The sequence below is a fragment of the Erinaceus europaeus genome, chromosome 13, assembly GCF_950295315.1.
Source record: "Erinaceus europaeus chromosome 13, mEriEur2.1, whole genome shotgun sequence".
Taxonomy (NCBI): domain Eukaryota; kingdom Metazoa; phylum Chordata; class Mammalia; order Eulipotyphla; family Erinaceidae; genus Erinaceus; species Erinaceus europaeus.
Window position 1 is genome coordinate 70949476 of NC_080174.1, and position 19076 is coordinate 70968551.

General features: G+C 42.8%; 1 protein-coding gene across 1 annotated transcript; it reads left to right on the forward strand.

The window, feature by feature from the left end:
- Positions 1-307: 307 nt before the first annotated feature.
- PRPF38A (pre-mRNA processing factor 38A) lies at positions 308-15946 on the forward strand. Its single transcript, XM_007534474.3, has 10 exons — positions 308-484; positions 1141-1300; positions 5099-5220; positions 6963-7048; positions 7579-7689; positions 9394-9506; positions 12178-12204; positions 12312-12409; positions 14257-14305; positions 15444-15946. Exons 1-10 carry the CDS (start codon positions 355-357, stop codon positions 15484-15486), a joined length of 939 nt encoding a protein of 312 aa, XP_007534536.1. The 5' UTR covers positions 308-354; the 3' UTR covers positions 15487-15946.
- The last annotated feature ends 3130 nt before the right edge of the window (positions 15947-19076 follow it).

Consider the following 19076-nt stretch of genomic DNA (forward strand, 5'->3'; position numbering starts at 1 on the left):
CGCGCCAAACGGCGTAGCCCCGCCCCCAGGCAGGCTCCACGTTCCGTCACCAGTGGCCCCGCCCCCAGTCGCGTGACGCACGTACGTCCGCCGACGTGCAGCAGAAGTGCGGGTGGTTGTCCGGTTTCTTGAATTCTTTGGGCGACACAGTTCGCGGAAGGAAGTAATTTATGTGGCAGCGTTTCCGGATTCAAGATGGTCGCCTGAGTTGTTTAGAGAGGTTCCCTCCGTTTTTTTTGTTTTTGTTTTTGTTTGTTTTTTTAAATCCCTTTCAGGTTATTATTAGTTTTTAATTTCAGGTTGGATGTGACGTATTAAAAGGCCCGACGGAAATAGAATTAAAAGCGTTCTAAAATGGCGAACCGTACAGTGAAGGATGCCCACAGCATACACGGCACTAACCCGCAGTATCTAGTTGAGAAGATTATTCGAACTCGAATTTATGAATCGAAATACTGGAAGGAGGAGTGCTTTGGACTTACAGGTGAGTGGGATGTCGCGGACCACGTAGAGCGCCTTGTGGGACTCACCAGGGAGTGGGGCTGAGCTGCAGCTCCAAGTGCCCGGGAGAGCTGCGGGCCTGCGTGTGCGCTCAGCCACTGGCGACTGCCCGGCCCCTTCAAATTTAGACTCCTTAGGCTCAAAGACAGGTGAAATGACTTGTCTAGGTCACAAAACTAGTGTTTGATTTTGCCAACACTGGAAAGTTGTCCCCATCCTATAAATAAAAGATTGGATCAGCGTTATGAGACTACGATTTTAGTGATTGTTTTGTTTTTATTCATTCCTAATCTGACAGTGCTTTCCCTGATAGTTGTGTGTGGATTCTGGGGTTAACACTTCGTAGACTTAAATCCAGGGGAGGTGAGTCAGCTGATAGAGCAAGAAGCTTGCATGCCTGTGGCTCCTAGTTTGAAATAAGTAGCAGAGTACCTGACATACAGTAAGATCCATGTGTATTGACTGCTGTTAGTATTAGTAGTAGCAGTACTAGCCAAACTTGTTCTCCTAATATTAAATTGTTTGAATATTAAAGGTTTGAAGAGTACTCAGTGTTGGGATAGTTTCTCTATGTATCAGAACAGGAAAAACAGTCTTCATATATCTAAGATGCCATTCTGTTTGCTTTCTTGTTTCTAGCTGAACTTGTCGTTGACAAAGCAATGGAGTTAAGGTTTGTGGGCGGTGTGTATGGTGGAAACATAAAACCAACACCATTTCTCTGTTTGACCTTGAAGATGCTTCAGATTCAGCCAGAAAAGGATATCATTGTAGAATTTATAAAAAATGAAGATTTCAAGTGAGTAAAATATTGACTAATAACTTCAATTCCAGTGATCCAAAACTTGGCTTTGATCAATACTAGTATAATTACTTACTTCATTTTATTCTGGTTCTTCAGTTTGTATGTTGCCTGTTCAAATTGAAATTCTCTGGTATTTTCTCATTTTTGGAAGCCTCTCCCCAATCTTCTTCTTCTTCTAGCGTTTGCCCTTCTTCCGTAGCCAGTCAACAGCGTCAGGTTGAGCCTGATGTCTGCTTGTTGCTGGCTTTGAAAGTGACTGGGATCCATGTGGATTCAGTCGGCTAGGAAGGATCGTCAGTTTCCCCAATAAATGGGTACTCACGGGATGCACCACAAGAAGGTCGATCCAATGCATCCCAATAATAGTATTAAAAGATTTTTTGCCTTAGAGGACGAGACACCTGGGGGTGGGGTGGTGGGAGAAACAGAGGAGATACACCTGCAGCACTGCTCCACTGCTTGTGAAGCTCCCCCTACAGGCAGAAACCAAAGGCTTGAACAGTAGCAAGATGTGCTAGTGGGTCCACCACCATCCCACTGCTGCTACCCAAATAGTGTTTCATAAACTCATTGAACATATATAAGCAGAGTGTATAATTTGTTAATGGCAGTGGACACTCAGTAATGAAGGAAACAGTGCATTGTAGTGATAAGAGGCTAAGCTTTGGTGTTCAAGTTAGGTTTGTGTCCAAACCCTGTTACTAATTAACTGTGATCTTGCAGTGACTTGATTTTCTATGTTTACCTATAAGATGGAGACACTAGGGTTCACGGAGATGGCTCAGCAGTAGAGCATATGCCTTGCATGTGACAGGCACTGAGGTTGAGCCCCAGTTGAGCCCCAACATCACATAAAAATAAGAAAAAAACAAATAGAACAAGCATGGTGGGGGGAGCAAGATAGCTCACTTGCATAGTGTCCTGCTTTGCAGTGTGTGTGACCTCAGTTGGAGCCCAGCACTCACCACACTGAAAGAGGTTTCAGTGCTGTGTTCTCTTTCACTTTGTCTCTATCTAAAAATATTTTTTCAAATGGCAAAGCAGGGTGAGCTTAGCTCTCTTGAATAGAGTACTGCTTTGCCATGTGTGCAACCCATGTTCAAGCCTGGCTTCTGCATTGAAGGATGCAGTGGTGCTGTGTTTTCTTTCCCTTTCTGCCTGACTGTGCTGCAAACAGTTAAGGAAAGAAAAAAAAAAGAGTTGGGCAGTAAGTAGCGCAGTGGGTTAAGCGCACGTGGTGCAAAGCGCAAGGACCAGTGTAAGGATCCCGGTTCCAGCCCCTGGCTCCCCACCTTCAGGGGAGTCGCTTCACAAGTGGGGAAGCAGGTCTGCAGGTCTCTCTCCTCCTCTCTGTCTTCCCCATCCCTCTCCATTTCTCTCTGTCCTATCCAACAACAAAGACCGACAACAATAATAACTATGATAATAAAACAACAAGGACAGCAGAAAGGAAATAAATAAGTAATATTTTTTTAAAAGCAGTGTTTTGCATTCTCTTAAATGAATAACTGTCTCTTAAAAATGGGACAATACTATTCAGTGTTGATGTGTTAAAGGAGATTTGCTTTAAAATTCGTAACGTGTGTGTTGCAGGCAGAATGTCTGCTCTGATTTTATTATCCATTCTGAAAGAGATCACACAGATAGGGGAGACAGACATGATATCGCTAAAAATACCTTACTATTCTCTGTTCTAAGGGATTTATATATAGTAATTTTTTTTTTTTTGCCTTAACAAACCTGTAAAATTGCCGTCTCCATTATACAAAAAGGAAAATGTAGGCACAGAGATTAAGTAGCTTCCTCAAACAACTTGTAAATCACAAAGCTGATTTGAAGATCCTTAATCTTTGCTACACAGTTATTTTTGTCATTAAAAAAGCTGTTGAGGGGAGCCGGCCTGTAGCGCAGCGGGTTAAACGCAGGTGGCGCAAAGCACAAGGACTGGCGAAAGGATCCCGGTTTGAGGCGCTGGCTCCCCACCTGCAGGGGAGTCGCTTCACAGGAGGTGAAGCAGGTCTGCAGGTGTCTGTCTTCCTTTACTCCTCTTTGTCTTCCCCTCCTCTCTCCATTTCTCTCTGTCCTATCCAACAACAATAACAGTAATAACTACAACAATAAAACAACAAGGGCAACAAAAGGAAAATAATTAATTAAATAAATTTAAAAAAAAAAAAAGCTGTTGAGGTACTTCTTTGTGGTCCGGGAGGTGGCGCAGTGAAAAAGCTTTGGACTCTCAAGCAGGAGGTCTTGAGTTCGATCCCCGGCAGCACATGTGCCAGAGTGATGTCTGGTTCTTTCTCTCTCCTCCTATCTTTCTCGTTAATAAATAAATAAAATATTTTTTTAAAAAAAGCTGTTGAGGGCTGGAGAGATCACTTTCTTCACCAGGTAAGACAAATGCTTGCTATATGTGGCATGTTTTAGGCCCTGGTACCATATGGAAGGTGCTGTGATACCTGAGGAAGCTTTGGTGGCTCACTCTCAAGCGCCCTCCCCCCGGCCCCCCCCTGCATGAATGGAAAATGACCCAGAGTGGTGAAATTGCACACATGTAAGACTCTGGCTAAGCAAAACTATCAGCAGGTAGCATCAGCTGTTGAGTGACCAGGGAAGTAGCTCACTGGTAGAGCGCAGAACTTGAGTTTGAAGTCCCAAGTTTGATCCCTGAACTTCAAGTGCCAGATAGATGTTCCAGTTCTCTCTCCCTCTCATGTTAAAATAAATCTCCTTCAGTTTCAGTTGCCATTATTTGAATGGAGATTTGGGCACATTGGATATAGAAGAAAGGGGAAAGGAAAGATTTTAAACACCACTGATGCTGAGAAGATAGCTGATGTTCATTCGGCACTTATTATGTGCTATGCTTAGCACTTCACATTTCTTAGTACATCAAGCCAGCAAATTGGGTATTACTAGTATATTGAAAAAACAGATTAATTTTCCCATTGTAACAAAGTTAGTATATAATGGAATTAGGATTCGGACCCAGATGATTGTTTTTCCAGAATCAGCATGGTGCTGCCTCGAAACAGTATATATTCATATTTATGTGTATTTTTGCTTTTACTTATTCATTGGATAGACAGAGAAATTGAGAGGGGTGGGAGGGAAGAGACAGACAGACACACCTGCAGCTCTGCTTCACCATCCATGAAGTTTTTCCTGTGCAAGTGGGACCAGGTACTTAACCCTGGGTCCTTATACAGTGTAATACTTGTGCTCTCCCAAGTACACGACCACCCAGCCCCGTTCAACATGTTTTTGTATATTGTTAGTAACCTTGTTCTATGCTTAGCTATTGTGAAGTTTCTCAGTTGACTCTTACTGTAATCCTGTGGAGTTAGTAAACTTTTAGTTTTACATATGACAAAGCTGAGCAGTATGTACTGGATCCACAACAAGTAGACAGTAGACTAGGAAGTTGAACCCAGAAGTCAATATTTTAGCTATCTTTTTATTGTGCCTTAATGTCTCTGGCCAGCAAAATAGCTCACTTGGACAGTGCAGTCAGTGCTTTGCCATGCACATCACCCAGGTTAGAGCCCAGCCCCCACCACACTGAGGAAGCTTTGGTGCTGTGATTTCTTTCACTCTGCCTCTTTGTGTCTTTATCTGAAAAGTCACCCCATAGTGGTTAGGCCCCAACAGTGACATAGTAAATAAATAGCAGCTTTTTCTTATGCCATTTGTCAAGAAGAAAAAACTTGTTTACTACCAAGGTCATAAGAAAAGGCAATTTTAAGGCTTAGGAGACTTAGGATGTATGTTTCACTGTCTTCTCTCTGCTAGGTATGTCCGCATGCTGGGAGCTCTTTACATGAGACTAACAGGCACTGCAATTGATTGCTACAAGTACTTGGAGCCTCTGTACAATGACTATAGGAAAATCAAGAGCCAGAACCGTAATGGGGGTGAGTGTGTTGTCAGATGCCTGTGCCTTCCTCCCTGAGCCAGTCTTTATTTCTCTAGTATCTCTGCCCTCAATTTTCCACATACATTGAGTGTTCAGTATTGTCATTGTCTTCGTCTGGACCTTCCCTCTCCCTGTTGGGGATTGGTCTACCTGTCTACTGGCTTTTCATTGGCCTTAGCCAGTCAGACCAGTTGACCTACCTTTTCGTTTACATGTTATGTTAGCCTTTGCCTTGCATGATGTGCTCTCACTGTGTATGTTCCATTCCATGTGATTTGGCAGCACAATGACTTTTTCCATAAATGCCTTCCCTAGATCCCCCAAAGTCACATTTATTTATTTATTTATTTATTTATTTATTTATTCAGAGCAGTGTTCAGCTCTGGCTTTGGTGGTGTGGGGGATTGAACCTGGGGGTCTCAGAGTCTGTTTGGATAACCTTTATGCTGTCTCTCAGCCTCCTCAATTTTTTAAATTATTTCTATTTTTAGTAGATAAGAATGATAAAAATTGGGAGCCAGGTGGTGGTGCAGTGGGTTAAGCGCACGTGGCACAAAGCGCAAGGACCGGCGGGCTTAAGGATCCTGGTTTGAGCCCCCGGCTCCCCACCTGCAGGGGAGTCACTTTACAGTTGGTGAAGCAGGTCTACTGGTGTCTATCTTTCTCTCCCCTTCTCTGTCTTCCCCTCCTCTCTCCAGTTCTCTCTGTCCTATCCAATGATGACATCACTGACAACAATAATAACAACAATAATAATAAACAACAAGGGCAACAAAAGGGAATAAATAAGTAAATAAAGTTTAAAGAAAAAAAGAATGAAAATTGAGATGGGAGGGGAAGGAGGAGAGAAAGAGACACACCTGCAGATCTGCTTCACCGCTGGTGAAGCACCCCCCTGCAGGCAGGGAGCTGGGGCTTGAACCCAAGTCCTTGAGCATGGTAATGTGTGTGCTTAATCCATCATCAGTAGAAGGTTGAGAATTTGGTGTTACACTTTAAGCGATGGTTATTTTCTGAATTCATTTGTTGACTAAGTATAGGATTTTGCTAATGCTCATGCCAAATACTACGGTATATGGTCTTGGCCATCTTGGAATTCCTTATCATTGTATTATATTGTAATGAGACTGGATCTCTCACCTGTTGACAGTTTGGGCCAGCTGATTCTTTGCTGTAAGGTGCTGTTTCCACAACTCGTAGATAGAATGCTAAGGAGCACCCTTGGCCTCCACCTTCTAGATAGCAGTAGCATCCCGAGGGGGACGGGTTGGACTCGCAAATTCACTCCAGTTGAGAACAACTTAACTTGGTGTTTACTATGGAAAGTGTGAAAAACTGTTGCTCCATTTATTATATAAAATGCATGTTCTACACTCAAACACAGTGGGTCTACATGAGAAGCCGCACACTTTATGCGATCTGTTCGGAAAGTTGCTGCTGTTTAGGATTGTTTCTGCTTGTTTTTGTGCATGTCTTTAATGCTTATTAGGACAGCCCCTCCTTTATTCCCCAGATCTTAGAGGAAGCGGACACATTTTAACCAACTTAATAAAGATTAACTGAATAAAATAGGACGCTGGTGATGCCAAGGCTTGAAGAAAGGCTGTAGTTCATGCCCAGGGTTCACAGTGCCTTCGGTATACTGTTAAAGATATTACAGAGAGAGACTCTGTGCCTCTTGAACTTTTTGGTTACCCAAATTCATTTCCAAGTTGTTTGATCTTAAAACTTTTCTTTCAGAGTTTGAACTGATGCATGTAGATGAGTTCATTGATGATCTCCTACACAGTGAGAGAGTCTGTGACATTATTCTGCCCCGACTACAGGTAAGAGATAAAGATCTCACACCTCAGTCACCCTCTTTCATGCCAAGACAGTCAAACAAATACATATACATATCGAGGCACTAAATCCTCCATGGGACACCTCCTTAAGTAGTTTTTCTTTTTTCTTTCATTTTCTTTTCTTTCTTTCTTTCTTTTTTTTTAAAGATAGGACAGAGATAAATGGAAAGAGGAGGGGAAGACAGAGATGGGGAAAGAAAGATAGACATCTGCAGACCTGCTTCACCGCCTGTGAATCAACCTCCCCTGCAGGTGGGGAGCCGGGGTCCTTACGCCCGTCCTTGGGCTTTGTGCCACCTGCGCTTAACCTGCTGCGCCACTGCCCGACTCCCCTTAAGTAGTTTTCATGCCCACGACACACCTTTCAGGAACAAAGTTTTTAACATATGTTAGTAACTATTGTAGACCACAAAGGGAAAACAGACAGTAGGTAGTTTAAAGAAAAAGCCTTGTGTTGGGGCTTTAGGACAGACTCTTATAAGACCTCTTCACTTTCCTCATCTTCACTATAGAAACGCTATGTGTTAGAGGAAGCTGAACAGCTGGAGCCTCGGGTTAGTGCTCTAGAAGAAGACATGGATGACGTGGAGTCCAGTGAAGAAGAGGAAGAGGAGGATGAAAAGGTCAGGCACCTGAGAGCTTAAGGGTTTGAAGGTGGGGTGGGAGTGACATTTTTTTTTGTTATCAAATTTCAGTCTACTTAGCAGACAACTAGGCAACCATCAAAACTGTAGGAGACAGCTAGCAAAGAGACTCAGAAGGCAGAGTGCAGAACCTATATGCCTGAGGTCCCATTCTTTTTCCTTTCTTTTTTTCTGGTGATTTGGAGTTTTGTTTTAAATTGTTTCAATTATATTTATTGGATAGAAACAGCCAGAAATTGAGAGTAGGGAAAGATAGAGAGGCAGAGAAACACTCGCAAAGCTTTCCCCCTGCAGGTGGGGACTGGGGCTTGAACCTGGGTCCTTGCGCACTGTAGCGTGTGCTCAACTAGGTGTGCCACCACCTGGCCCCGAGTTTTTATTATTATTATTATTAGTGATTTAATAATGATAACAAGGTTGTAGGATAAGAGGGGCATAGTTCCATAGAATTCCCATCACCAGATTTCCATATCCCCTCCCCTGCAGTGGAAGCTGCCCTATTCTTTATCCCTCTGGAAGTATGGACCATAGATTTTTTTTTTTTTAATATTTATTCATTCCTATTTGTTGCCCTTGTTTTATTGTTGTAGTTGTTATTGATGTCGTTGTTGCTGGATAGGACAGAGAGAAATGGAGAGAGGAGGGGAAGACGGGAGAGAAAGATAGACACCTGCAGACCTGCTTCACTGCCTATGAAGCGACTCCGCTGCAGGTGGGGAGCCAGGGTCTCGAACCGGGATCCTTACACCAGTCCTTGCGCTTTGCACCAAGTGTTCTCAACCTGCTGCATTACTGCCCAGCTCCTGGACTTAAGATTTTTATAGGGTGCAGATCTGCAATTGTTTCTCTGCTAGACATGGGCATTAACAAGTGGATACATACCCACAGCCTGTTTTTGTCTTTCCCTAGTGGGGTTGGGCTCTGGAGAGGTGGGGTTCCAGGACACATTGGTGAGGTTATCTGCCCAGGGAAGTCAGGATGGCATCATGGTAGGAAAAAATGTGTGATTCTGGCACAGATGATGCCAGGGATAAGTTTTAACCGTGTTTTGTTTGCATCAGTCTTCTGCCCGAAATTATCCACTTATTCCAAGGAGCCTTTCTCTAAAAAAAAAAAAAAAATTATAGGGATTGGTGTGGTAGATAACTACAGTCAGGCACTGTAAATGCTCACTGCTATTTTTTTTAAATTTATTTTTCCTTTTGTTGCCCTTGTCTATTTTTTTAATTGTTGTTGTAATTATTGTTGTTGTTATTGATGCTATTGTTGGATAGGACAGAGAGAAATGGAGAGAAAGGGGAAGACGGGGAGAGAGAGACAGACACCTGCAGACCTGCTTCACCGCTTATAAAGCGACTCCCCTGCAGGTGGGGAGCCCGGAGTGCGCACTGGGATCCTTACGCCGGTCCTTGCAATTTGTGCCACATGTGCTTAACCCACTGTGCTACTGCCCAACTCCTGCTCACTGCTGTTTTTTTAAAATAATATAAAACAATGCTTTTTAAGTTTTGTTAATGGGGGTGGGGTAGGGATGACACCAACACATCAGTCTGGCATGTGTGGTGCCAGGGATCCAACTTGGAACCTCGTGTGTCAAACACTTTGTCCATGATGCCACCAGTGTTCTTACACAGCTCTCCTTATTCCTGTGCTCCTCACCCGACCCACCCATGTCACTTCTAGTTGGAGAGAGTACCATCCCCTGACCACCGCCGGAGAAGCTATAGAGACTTGGACAAGCCCCGCCGCTCTCCCACACTGCGCTACAGGAGAAGTCGGAGCCGGTCTCCCAGAAGGTAAGGCCCTAGTTACAGGTCTGTTCCAGGGTGACTAAGATCTGTGCCTAACAGTTTGGGCTTTAGGAAGAAAAAGTGCCAGCCTTTGGAGAAAATCTGCTTTTCCATCATGTTAGTTACTGCAAAACTACCACCCACAAAACCTCAATAGCAGATTATGACAATCTAATTAATTAGTTCACGGCTAGAGATAGCGTAATGGGTTATGCAAAAGACTTCATGCCTGAGGTTCTGCAGTCTCAGGTTCAATCCCTAGTACCACCATAAGCCAGAGCTGAGCAGTGCTCTGGTGTCCTTTATTTTCTCATTAAAATAAATAAAATTAAGAAAAAATAGAATAAAATAGTTCATAAGGGCTGGGGAGCTAGCATAATGGCTATGCAAAAACTTCCATGCCTGAGACTCAGAGGTCCCGGGTTCAATGCCCCCAGCACTAACAAAAGCCAGAAGCGAGCAGTTCTCTGCTTAAAAATAAAGGTAGGTCACAAGTCTTTGGTTAGCTATTTAAACTGGTCCATAGTTTTTGTTTTCCAAGAATCTGTTGATGAGACAGAGGAGAGAAAGCTAGAGCAAGCTCTGGCATATGTGGTGTATGTTAGGGCTCAAGTCTGTCAGGACATCCTGCTGGCAGGTTCAGTGCTTTAATCAGCACACAACCTGCCAAGCCATCTGAGTGGTTTTTTTTTTTTTTTTTTTTTTTATTTAAGAAAGGATTAATTAACAAAACCATAGGGTAGGAGGGGTACAACTCCACACAATTCCCACCGCCCAATCTCCATATCCCACCCCCTCCCCCGATAGCTTTCCCATTCTCTATCCCTCTGGGAGCATGGACCCAGGGTCATTGAGGGTTGCAGAAGGTAGAAGGTCTGGCTTCTGTAATTGCTTCCTCGCTGAACATGGGCGTTGACTGGTCGGTCCATACTCCCAGTCTGCCTCTCTCTTTCCCTAGTAGGATGGGTCCCTGGGGAAGCTGAGCTCCAGGACACATTGGTGGTGTCTTCAATCCAGGGAAGTCTGGCCGGCATCCTGATGACACCTGGAACCTGGTGACTGAAAAGAGAGTTAACATACAAAGCCAAACAAATTGTTGAGCAATCATGGACCCAAAGCTTGGAAAAGTGGAGAGGAAGTATTAGGGAGGTACTCACTGCAAACTCTAGTATACTTCTGCTTTCTTACTTTGGTGCCATACTCCAAACTCAGTCAATTTCTGCTTTGCGTTTCTACTTTTTTTTTTTTTTTTTTTACATGCATAACATTCCCCAGATTCCCATTTAGCAATACAACCCCCACTATTTCATTCATCATTTTTCATGGACCTGTATTCTCCCCACCCACCCACCCACCCACCCCACCCACCCCAGAGTCTTTTACTTTGGTGTAATACTCCAATTCCATTTCAGGTTCGACTTGTGTTTTCTTTTCTAATCTTGTTTTTCAACTTCGGCCTGAGAGTGAGATCATCCCATATTCATCCTTCTGTTTCTGACTTATTTCACTCAACATGATTTTTTCAAGGTCCATCCAAGATCGGCTGAGTGGTTTTTTGAGTATGTGTTTTCTTTATTCACTGGGGGTTATTCATTGGACGTCACTGGCCAACATAGTATGGCCTTTATTTGGGTGACTAGGCAGCTAATTTCTTGTCTGTGTAGGCTAGGTTAGGCATGTTCTTATGGCCATATTAAACAAGCCCAATCGTACAAATTCCTTCTTTCCCTTCCTTCCTTCCTTCCTTCCTTCCTTCCTTCCTTCCTTCCTTCCTTCCTTCCTTCCTTCCTTCCTTCCATTTCTCAAAGCCGTGTTTAATTGTGGCTCTTTGTGGTACCCAGGATTACACCTAAAACTTCGGGAGTCGGGCGTAGCGCAGCAGGTTAAGTGCAGGTGGCGCAAAGCGCAAAGACCGGTATAAGGTTCGAGCCCCCCGCTCCCCACCTGCAGGGGAGTCGCTTCACAGGAGGTGAAGCAGGTCTACGGGTGTCTGTCTTTCTCTCCCTCTCTGTCTTCCCCTCCTCTTTCCATTTCTCTCGATCCTATCCAACAATGTTATCAACAACGACATCAATAACAGCAACAATAATAACTACAAGGGCAACAAAAGGGAATAAATAAGTAAATATTTTTAAATTTTTTTTTAAAAAACCCTAAAACCTCAGAGCATCAGGCACAAGTCTTTTGTATAATCATGCTACCTCCCCAGCCCCATAAAAGTATATTTCTTAGGGTCCTTTTGTATCTTAGCTGCTATATCTCCCCGATGAAATGATTACTCCCTGACTTAGAATGGGAGGGTGTTAAAAAGTTACTTGAGGGAGTCAGGCAGTAGCGCAGCGGGTTAAGCGCAGGTGGCGCAAAGCTCAAGGACTGACATAAAGATCCCAGTTTGAGCCCCTGACTCCCCACCTGCAGGGGAGTCGCTTCACAAGTGGTGAAGCAGGTCTGCAGGTGTCTTTCTCTCCTCCCCTCTGTCTCCCCTCCTCTCCCCACTTTTCTCTATCCTATCCAACAATGACCACATCAATAACAACAATAATAACCACAACAATAAAACAACAAGGGCAACAAAATAAATAAATGAATGAAGAATGTGGATGGATCCTGTAATCTCCAGTGTTCAGTGCCTGCTGAATAAGGCTTTTACTTCTTTTTTTTTCCCCCTTCCATATAGGCGGAGTCGGTCTCCGAAGAGAAGGAGGTAAGCCTTCAGTGATTTGCAGTGAAGGATAGAGATTGTGGGAGGAGGGTTGGTGTTACTATTATTGTGTAAAACTCATCTGAAAGTCTCACAAATCATTTCCGTAGCCCTTCCCCTCGCCGAGAAAGGCACAGGAGTAAGAGTCCAAGACGACATCGAAGCAGATCCCGAGATAGAAGGCACAGATCTCGCTCCAAGTCACCAGGTGTAGTATTTGGGCCTTTTGCTATTGGTTGTCTTAAAGAAATGTAATAGGAATAGTTTGTTTCCTATAGTGCAGGAGCAGCTGGCTATGTATATTATTGCCTAAAGGGAAAAGAAGTGAACCTAGAATTTACAAATGAAGAACCCACATCTTGGGTGGGGGTAGATAGCATAATGGTTATGTAAAAAGACTCCCATGCCTGAAGCTCTGAAGTCCCAGGTTCAATCCCCTGCACCACCATAAGCCAGAGCTGAGCAGTGCTGTGGTAAAAAAAAAGAATTCACATCTTGTAAGTTGAGTGGTAGCACAACAGGTTGAGTGCACGTGGCGTCAAGCACAAGGACCAGCTTCAGGATCCCTGTTCAGCCCCCGGCTCCCTACCTGCAGGGGAGTCACTTCACAGCCGGTGAAGCAGGTCTGCAGGTGTCTTTTTCTCCTCTCTTGTCTTCCTCTCCTCTTTCCATTTCTCTTCTGTCCTATCCAACGACATCTATAACAATAACTATAACCACAATAAAGAACAACAAGGACAACAAAAGGGGAAATAAATATTTAAAAAAAGAATTCACATCTTGATTCTCACCTTGTTTGTGGACCTAGGGTTTTTTTTTTTTCTTCCCTTTATTGGGGGGTTAATGTTTTATAGTTGACAGTAAAGACCTAGGGTTTTGCACATACACCATTTCATCACTCCTTGGCTGGTACATATTTTTCATTCAGATGAAGACAGAAATACCACAGCCCCAGAAATTCCACCAGTACTGTGGCATTCCCATTTGGTAGTGCACTTAACTTTCACTTAGAAACTTTGCTTAAAAAAAAAAGAAAGAAAGAAACTTTGGTCCAGGAGGTGGCGCAGTGGATAGGGCATCAGACTCTCAAGCATGAGGTCCTGAGTTCAGTCCCCGGCAGCACATGTATCAGAGTGATGTCTGGTTCTTTCTCTCTCTTTTATCTCATTGATAAATAATTTTTTTTAATATTATTTTTATTATTTACTTATTCCCTTTTGTTGACCTTGTTGTTTTATTGTTGTAGTTATTGTTGTTATTGATGTCATTGCTGTTGGATAGGACAGAGAGAAATGGAGAAGACAGGAGGAAAGAAAGAGAGACACCTGCAGACCAGCTTCACTGCCTGTGAAGTTTCACCCCTGCAGGTGGAGAGCCAGGGGCTTGAACCAGGATCGTTTCGCTGGTCCTTGTGCTTTGCGCCACGTGCGTTTAACCCGCTGCGCTACCACCCGACTCCCAATAAATAAAATTTAAAAAAAAAAAAATAAACTTTGCTAATTGGATGAGCTTATGTTTTCCTCTAAAATCACAGGCATAAGAGCTAATGAAATAGCAGTACATACCCAACTTGACAGTTGTGCAGTTAGCCCCAAATGCACATGGTTTCAGATATTGAACACAGCAAGAGGTGTTCCTAGCATAGCCCCCCAAAAGGTTTGAAAGTTAGGGGGCTGATTACAGTGTCTGCAGATGAAAAGCTTTGTGAGCAGTGGTGTAGTATCTTCTCTACCTTTCTGTCACTATCTTAAAAAGAGTGGGTTGTGGGGGGAGGTTAATGGGATGATTACCAGGAGTGGTGTGGTGTGCAAGGACTATTGGCAAATACACACACAGGTAAAATAGCAGTGGAGGGCTGGGGAGACAGCATAATGATTATGAAGAAAAGCTTTTCATGCCCAAGATTCAAAGGTCCCAGGTTCAGTTCCCAGTACCACCATATGCTTTATTATTATTATTATTATTTTTTAAAGACAGAGTCAGGGGAAGGGCTGGAAGACAGTGGAGGAGCAGGAAGGTAGAGGCTCACTTATCTAACGGCCTTTTCTTCTTCAGCTCATCACCGAAGTCACAGACATAGGAGCCATTCAAAGTCTCCTGAAAGGTATGGTCTGCCCACTATTTTAAGAATTTCATTTTAGAAAGAAAAGTCCAAAACACAACTAGGTTATACCTAAAACTTTCTTGTTTTCATGAAGATACTTCTCAGAGAAAATTTGCCTTATTGCCCTGAAAATTAATGGAATTGGTTTTGGTTTTCCTTGTGGTATGGCAACATTAATAGTTGAGGCACTTAGGATAGGTCACTTTGATAAGCTTTTATTAGATGCCTTTATAGACTATATACTATTAAGTGCACTTTTAACCTTTCAGACTATTCCCTCAATAGTATGTTTTGAAGAGTAACACCTCAGCCATTGTCGCTGAGACATAAAAACACCAAGCATGTTGAATAAGTGTTGGATGTCATCTCCACCCCTTTAATAGTCAGCATACGCCAGTCTTCCTCACAAGTCCTTGCCCAGGTATTTAGACAGTTGTTAAAAATAGTCTTTTTTCATTTGTGGAAAACATTTAAGAATCCACTAGAGCTGCACAGAAGTACAGTAACAAGTGCTAAAGGTGTCACTGAAGTGATTGAAATAACAGGTACAAAAATCAGAGTACATTTCAGCCTTTAGAACAAAGGAAGGGCATCAAAATACCTTGCAAGTGGGAGGTAAGCACTTGGTCCCAAAATTTGCGCGTCGGCTTTGAGACAGGCGTAAAGTGTGGAAGGGTGACCCTCAGACCTGCAGAGCTGCCTCACTCTGCTCTGGGACAGTGATTGCAAGGTTTGTGTACACTATAGCGAATCAGAGGCTACTGCAGAGTTCTCAATAATAATTCTCTAAAAGTTGAGGATGGAGAGGTCAACAACTCTTGAAACAAGAGCTTCCCAGGTGAGAGATGGCTAGAAATTCCACCGTGAGGCTAGCATGGATGTGTCCTTAATACGGAAGTCAACGAGAGATTTCTGATGTGTCCCTGGCTGTTAGTCACGAATCCTCACAACTTGTCCTGAATTGCCCATAGGAAGGCTCAAGAGTTGCCAAGAGCAGAAAAGATGTGCTCCTCCCAAAAGTCCAGCTTGGAGCCAGTATCTTCCAGGAGGGGAGAATACGTTTCAAAATTCAGACCTAGGTAATTAGGGTCAGTGATACAACTGTTAAATTTAACCTGTTTTTGTGTTGCCATTTCAGATCTAAGAAAAGCCACAAGAAAAGCCGGAGAGGAAATGAATAGTGGATTCACTTTGGTTTTAGTCTGGTGACCTGAGGATTTGAAGGCATCTCTGAAGAAGGATGAGAAGCTACACCATGGGCAGCTATGAGAATATTGTAGTTTTTTTTTTAATCAAGTCACTTTTTGTTTTTCAATGTAAGAGGTGCTGAGTTTTGTATCTCTTTGAATTATAATCCACATGTTTTGTACTACCAACCTTGACTTTACTCAAATTAATGGGGATAGAAAGGGTTGGAATGTGGAAGATTAGACTGACTGTCATAAGAGGCTATGACCACCAGATGACATTTTTATTATTAATGACATAGCCATTTCCCACTTTTCTGTAGTTTCTATTTTTTTGTCTTAATGTATTTGGGACTATATTGAGAATCCTAAGATTCGTGCTGCTGCTGTTACTGGTCAAGTTAGTAAAGTATACTAGCTTTTTTTTTTCTTCCAGCAGCAAGTAGCAATAAAAGTGAGAGAAAAAACTAGTAGCATCTTTGTAAGGACAGGTTAATGCCAAAATGAAACTTCTGGTTTATCTAAATCCAGTTGTACTGAACATTTCAACAAATAGTAAACAATACTTTTTTCTACAATACTCTCATGGAATGCTTTTTTTCCTCATGAACCTTTTAATTCCAGGTTAAGATGTCCAGCCTTCGCATAATGGTCATCCAAAAAACTGACTGCCTGAGGAGGCTCGTGCAAAAAAGCTCAGTCATTGAATTTAATAGGGCAGTAAAACTAAAAAGGTTTGATACAAAGAAAATCCTCTAATGGTTTTTATATGAATTGCTGGACAGTATTGTTCTATTCAGAAAGTTAAAAAAAAAAAAGGCAGAAAGACCACCAGGTTTTAAAGGCTCCAGTACTGGGGGTTGCAGTGAAAATGAAATGTTAAATTTGATTTGAGAAAGATAAGGTATTGGGCTTGGAAAAGTTGTGACATATTTTTCTGTTTTTCTATGAAAAAATGCATCATGGCTTTTTTGACAAGATAAAGCCCAGAAAGTTGGGAATAGGCACTAGAATTGAACAATGTGACCTAAGCTTAAGCTGCCAATATTTAATTAAGTGTGGCGATGTAGAATTCAATGAAATTGCTCATCAAGTTTGTATATATTTAAGCAGTTAGCAGTTGGATCATAAGGAATGAAAACTGGTGAGAACAACAAGTACATCGAATTAAAAACTGAAATGAGGGTGTCAGGTGGTGGCACACCTGGTAAAGTGCACACATAACAGTGCACAAGGATCCAGGTTCAAGTCCCTGGTCCCATCTGCAGGGGAAACCTTCATGAATGGTGAAGCGGGGCTGCAGGTGTTTGTCTTTCTCCTCTCCCTCCCACTCCCAATTTCTCTGTCTCTATCCAATAAAAAAGTATTTTTAAAAATTGAGATAAGTAATTTAGAAAGGTAGGAAAAAGGGAGTACTGGGTAGAGTTCAAGTCCTCAGTTCCCACCTGAAGGAGGGAAAGATTCATAAGCAGTGGAACAGTGCTACGTGTCTCTCTATAAATAGACTTGAGAAATTTGGGGAGCCGGGCGGTGGTGCATCGGGTTAAGCGCACATGGCGCAAGTGCAAGGACCCCGGCTCCCCACCTGCAAGGGGTTCACTTTACAGGTGGTGAAGCAGGTTGCAGTGTCTACTTCTCCCCTCTGTGTCTGCCTGCTTCCTCTCCCCACTCAATTTCTAAGAGTAGATCAAAGAAGCTAAAGATCTAAGAACAGTTGTGTTTGTGTACCCAGTAGAACGAATATACATTACAATCCTTAAGAACCCAGGTTCAGTGGTCTGGGAGGTGGCGCAGTGGATAAAGCATTGGACCCTCAAGCATGAGGTCCTGAGTTCGGTCCCCAGCAGCACATGTACCAGAGTGATGTCTGGTTCTTTCTCTCTCTCCTCCTCTCTTTCTCATAAATAAATAAAATCTTTAAAAACAAAAAATACAGGTTCAGGGCAGGGCTAGATAGCATAATGGTTATGCAAACATACTGTCGTGTATGAGGCTTTGAAGTCCCAGGTTCAATCCTCTGCACCACCATAAACCAAAGCTGATCAGTGCTCTGGTTTAAAAATTTTAAAAAAACCCAGCGTTAAGGATCCTGGTTCAAGTCCCTGCCTCCCCACCTGCAGGGGAGTTGCTTCACAGGCAGTGAAGCAGGTCTGCAGGTGTCTTTCTCACCCCCTCTGTCTTCCCCTCCTCTCTCCATTTCTCTCTGTCCTATCCAACAACAATGACATCATCATCAACAACAATAATAACTAACAACAATACAACAAGTGCAACAAAAAAGAATAAATATAAAAAAAAAAAACACCAGGTTCAAGTCCCCACCTGCAAAAGGGAAGCTTCATGAGGGCTGAAGCAGTGCTGCAAGTGTTTCTCTTGCCTTTTTCCGTCTCCCCTTTCCCTCTCAATTTCTGTATCTAATAAAAATAAAATTTTAAAGGGAAAAATTGACTGCAATTGTAAAGACCAGTTGCCCCACAGGATCATTTCATGGGGATAAACATTCAGTCATTTACTATTGACAAAAAGGTTTCTGCAGCAACATTAATACACTTTTGGGTCATACTTAACCAAGAAACAAACCTCCTCCCCCAAGATAACTACAGGAAACTTATTGAGGCCTATCATGAAATCTGGACCAAATTTAGGACACAACAGGCAGCCTAGAGTAGGAAGCAGATGTCTCCTATGTGTTTAGTCAAAAAAGTGAATAGGATACAATGAATATCTCTGGAGTTTGTTTTGGTACATTACAGTTGCAGACAAAGTTTAAGGAAAAACTTGCTAAGAGCTTTTTTAAAAAAAAAAAAAAATACAGGCCATTACTCTGGCATATGGGATGCCAGGAACTGAACCTAGGGCCTGTCTTTGAAAGTCCAACACTTTGTCCAGTCTCCCACCTCCCAGGCTCTAGAGACTTTTCTATCATGTGCATGCCTACTACATGAGTCCTGTAGCTGTTTTTGAATGCAGCCTCGTTTAGGGAGCATGTTTTGTGTGTATACACTCTGTACTGAAACAGGCTTCAGGAGAAACACATTCTGGTTTTCACAGACAACTGGCTGCTAAATTGACCTCATGTTCTAAATTCGAACTGTACTTAAAAGATTTCATACAGGGTGTTATGACAGTTCACATAAAAGATGTCCTATGGGGTACATCCATCATAGATGCAGGCTGTTTCTCTCCACACTAAGATAATAGAAGTTACCTACAGCAAGGTGCTCTACTTAAAGGAAAAAAAATCAAGTGTACAATTTTATTTTTCCTTTAAGATTTATAATGAAAGAACCAAAGCATCACTTTGGCATATGCAGGGGCACATACTTGAATAAAGACTTGAGAAATTTGGGGGGCAGGGCAGTGGCACAGTGGGTGAAGTGCACATGGCGTGAAGCGTAAGGATCCCAGTTTGAGCCCCCAGCTCCCCACCTGCAGGGGGTTCGCTTCACAGGCGGTGAAGCAGGTCTGTGGTGTCTGTCTCTTCCCCTCTCTGTCTTCCCCTCTCTCTATTTCTCTGTCCTATCCAACATCAATGACAGCAATAACAACAACAGTAAAAACGAAAAACAACAAGGGCAATAAAA

Excerpts from the sequence above, each read along its gene's own strand:
- PRPF38A (XM_007534474.3), top strand. The coding sequence starts at position 355 with ATGGCGAACCGTACAGTGAAGGATGCCCACAGCATACACGGCACTAAC. Across the intron at positions 7,049-7,578 it reads TTATTCTGCCCCGACTACAG|AAACGCTATGTGTTAGAGGA; the intron begins GTAAGAGATAAA and ends TCTTCACTATAG. Across the intron at positions 7,690-9,393 it reads AGGAAGAGGAGGATGAAAAG|TTGGAGAGAGTACCATCCCC; the intron begins GTCAGGCACCTG and ends TGTCACTTCTAG.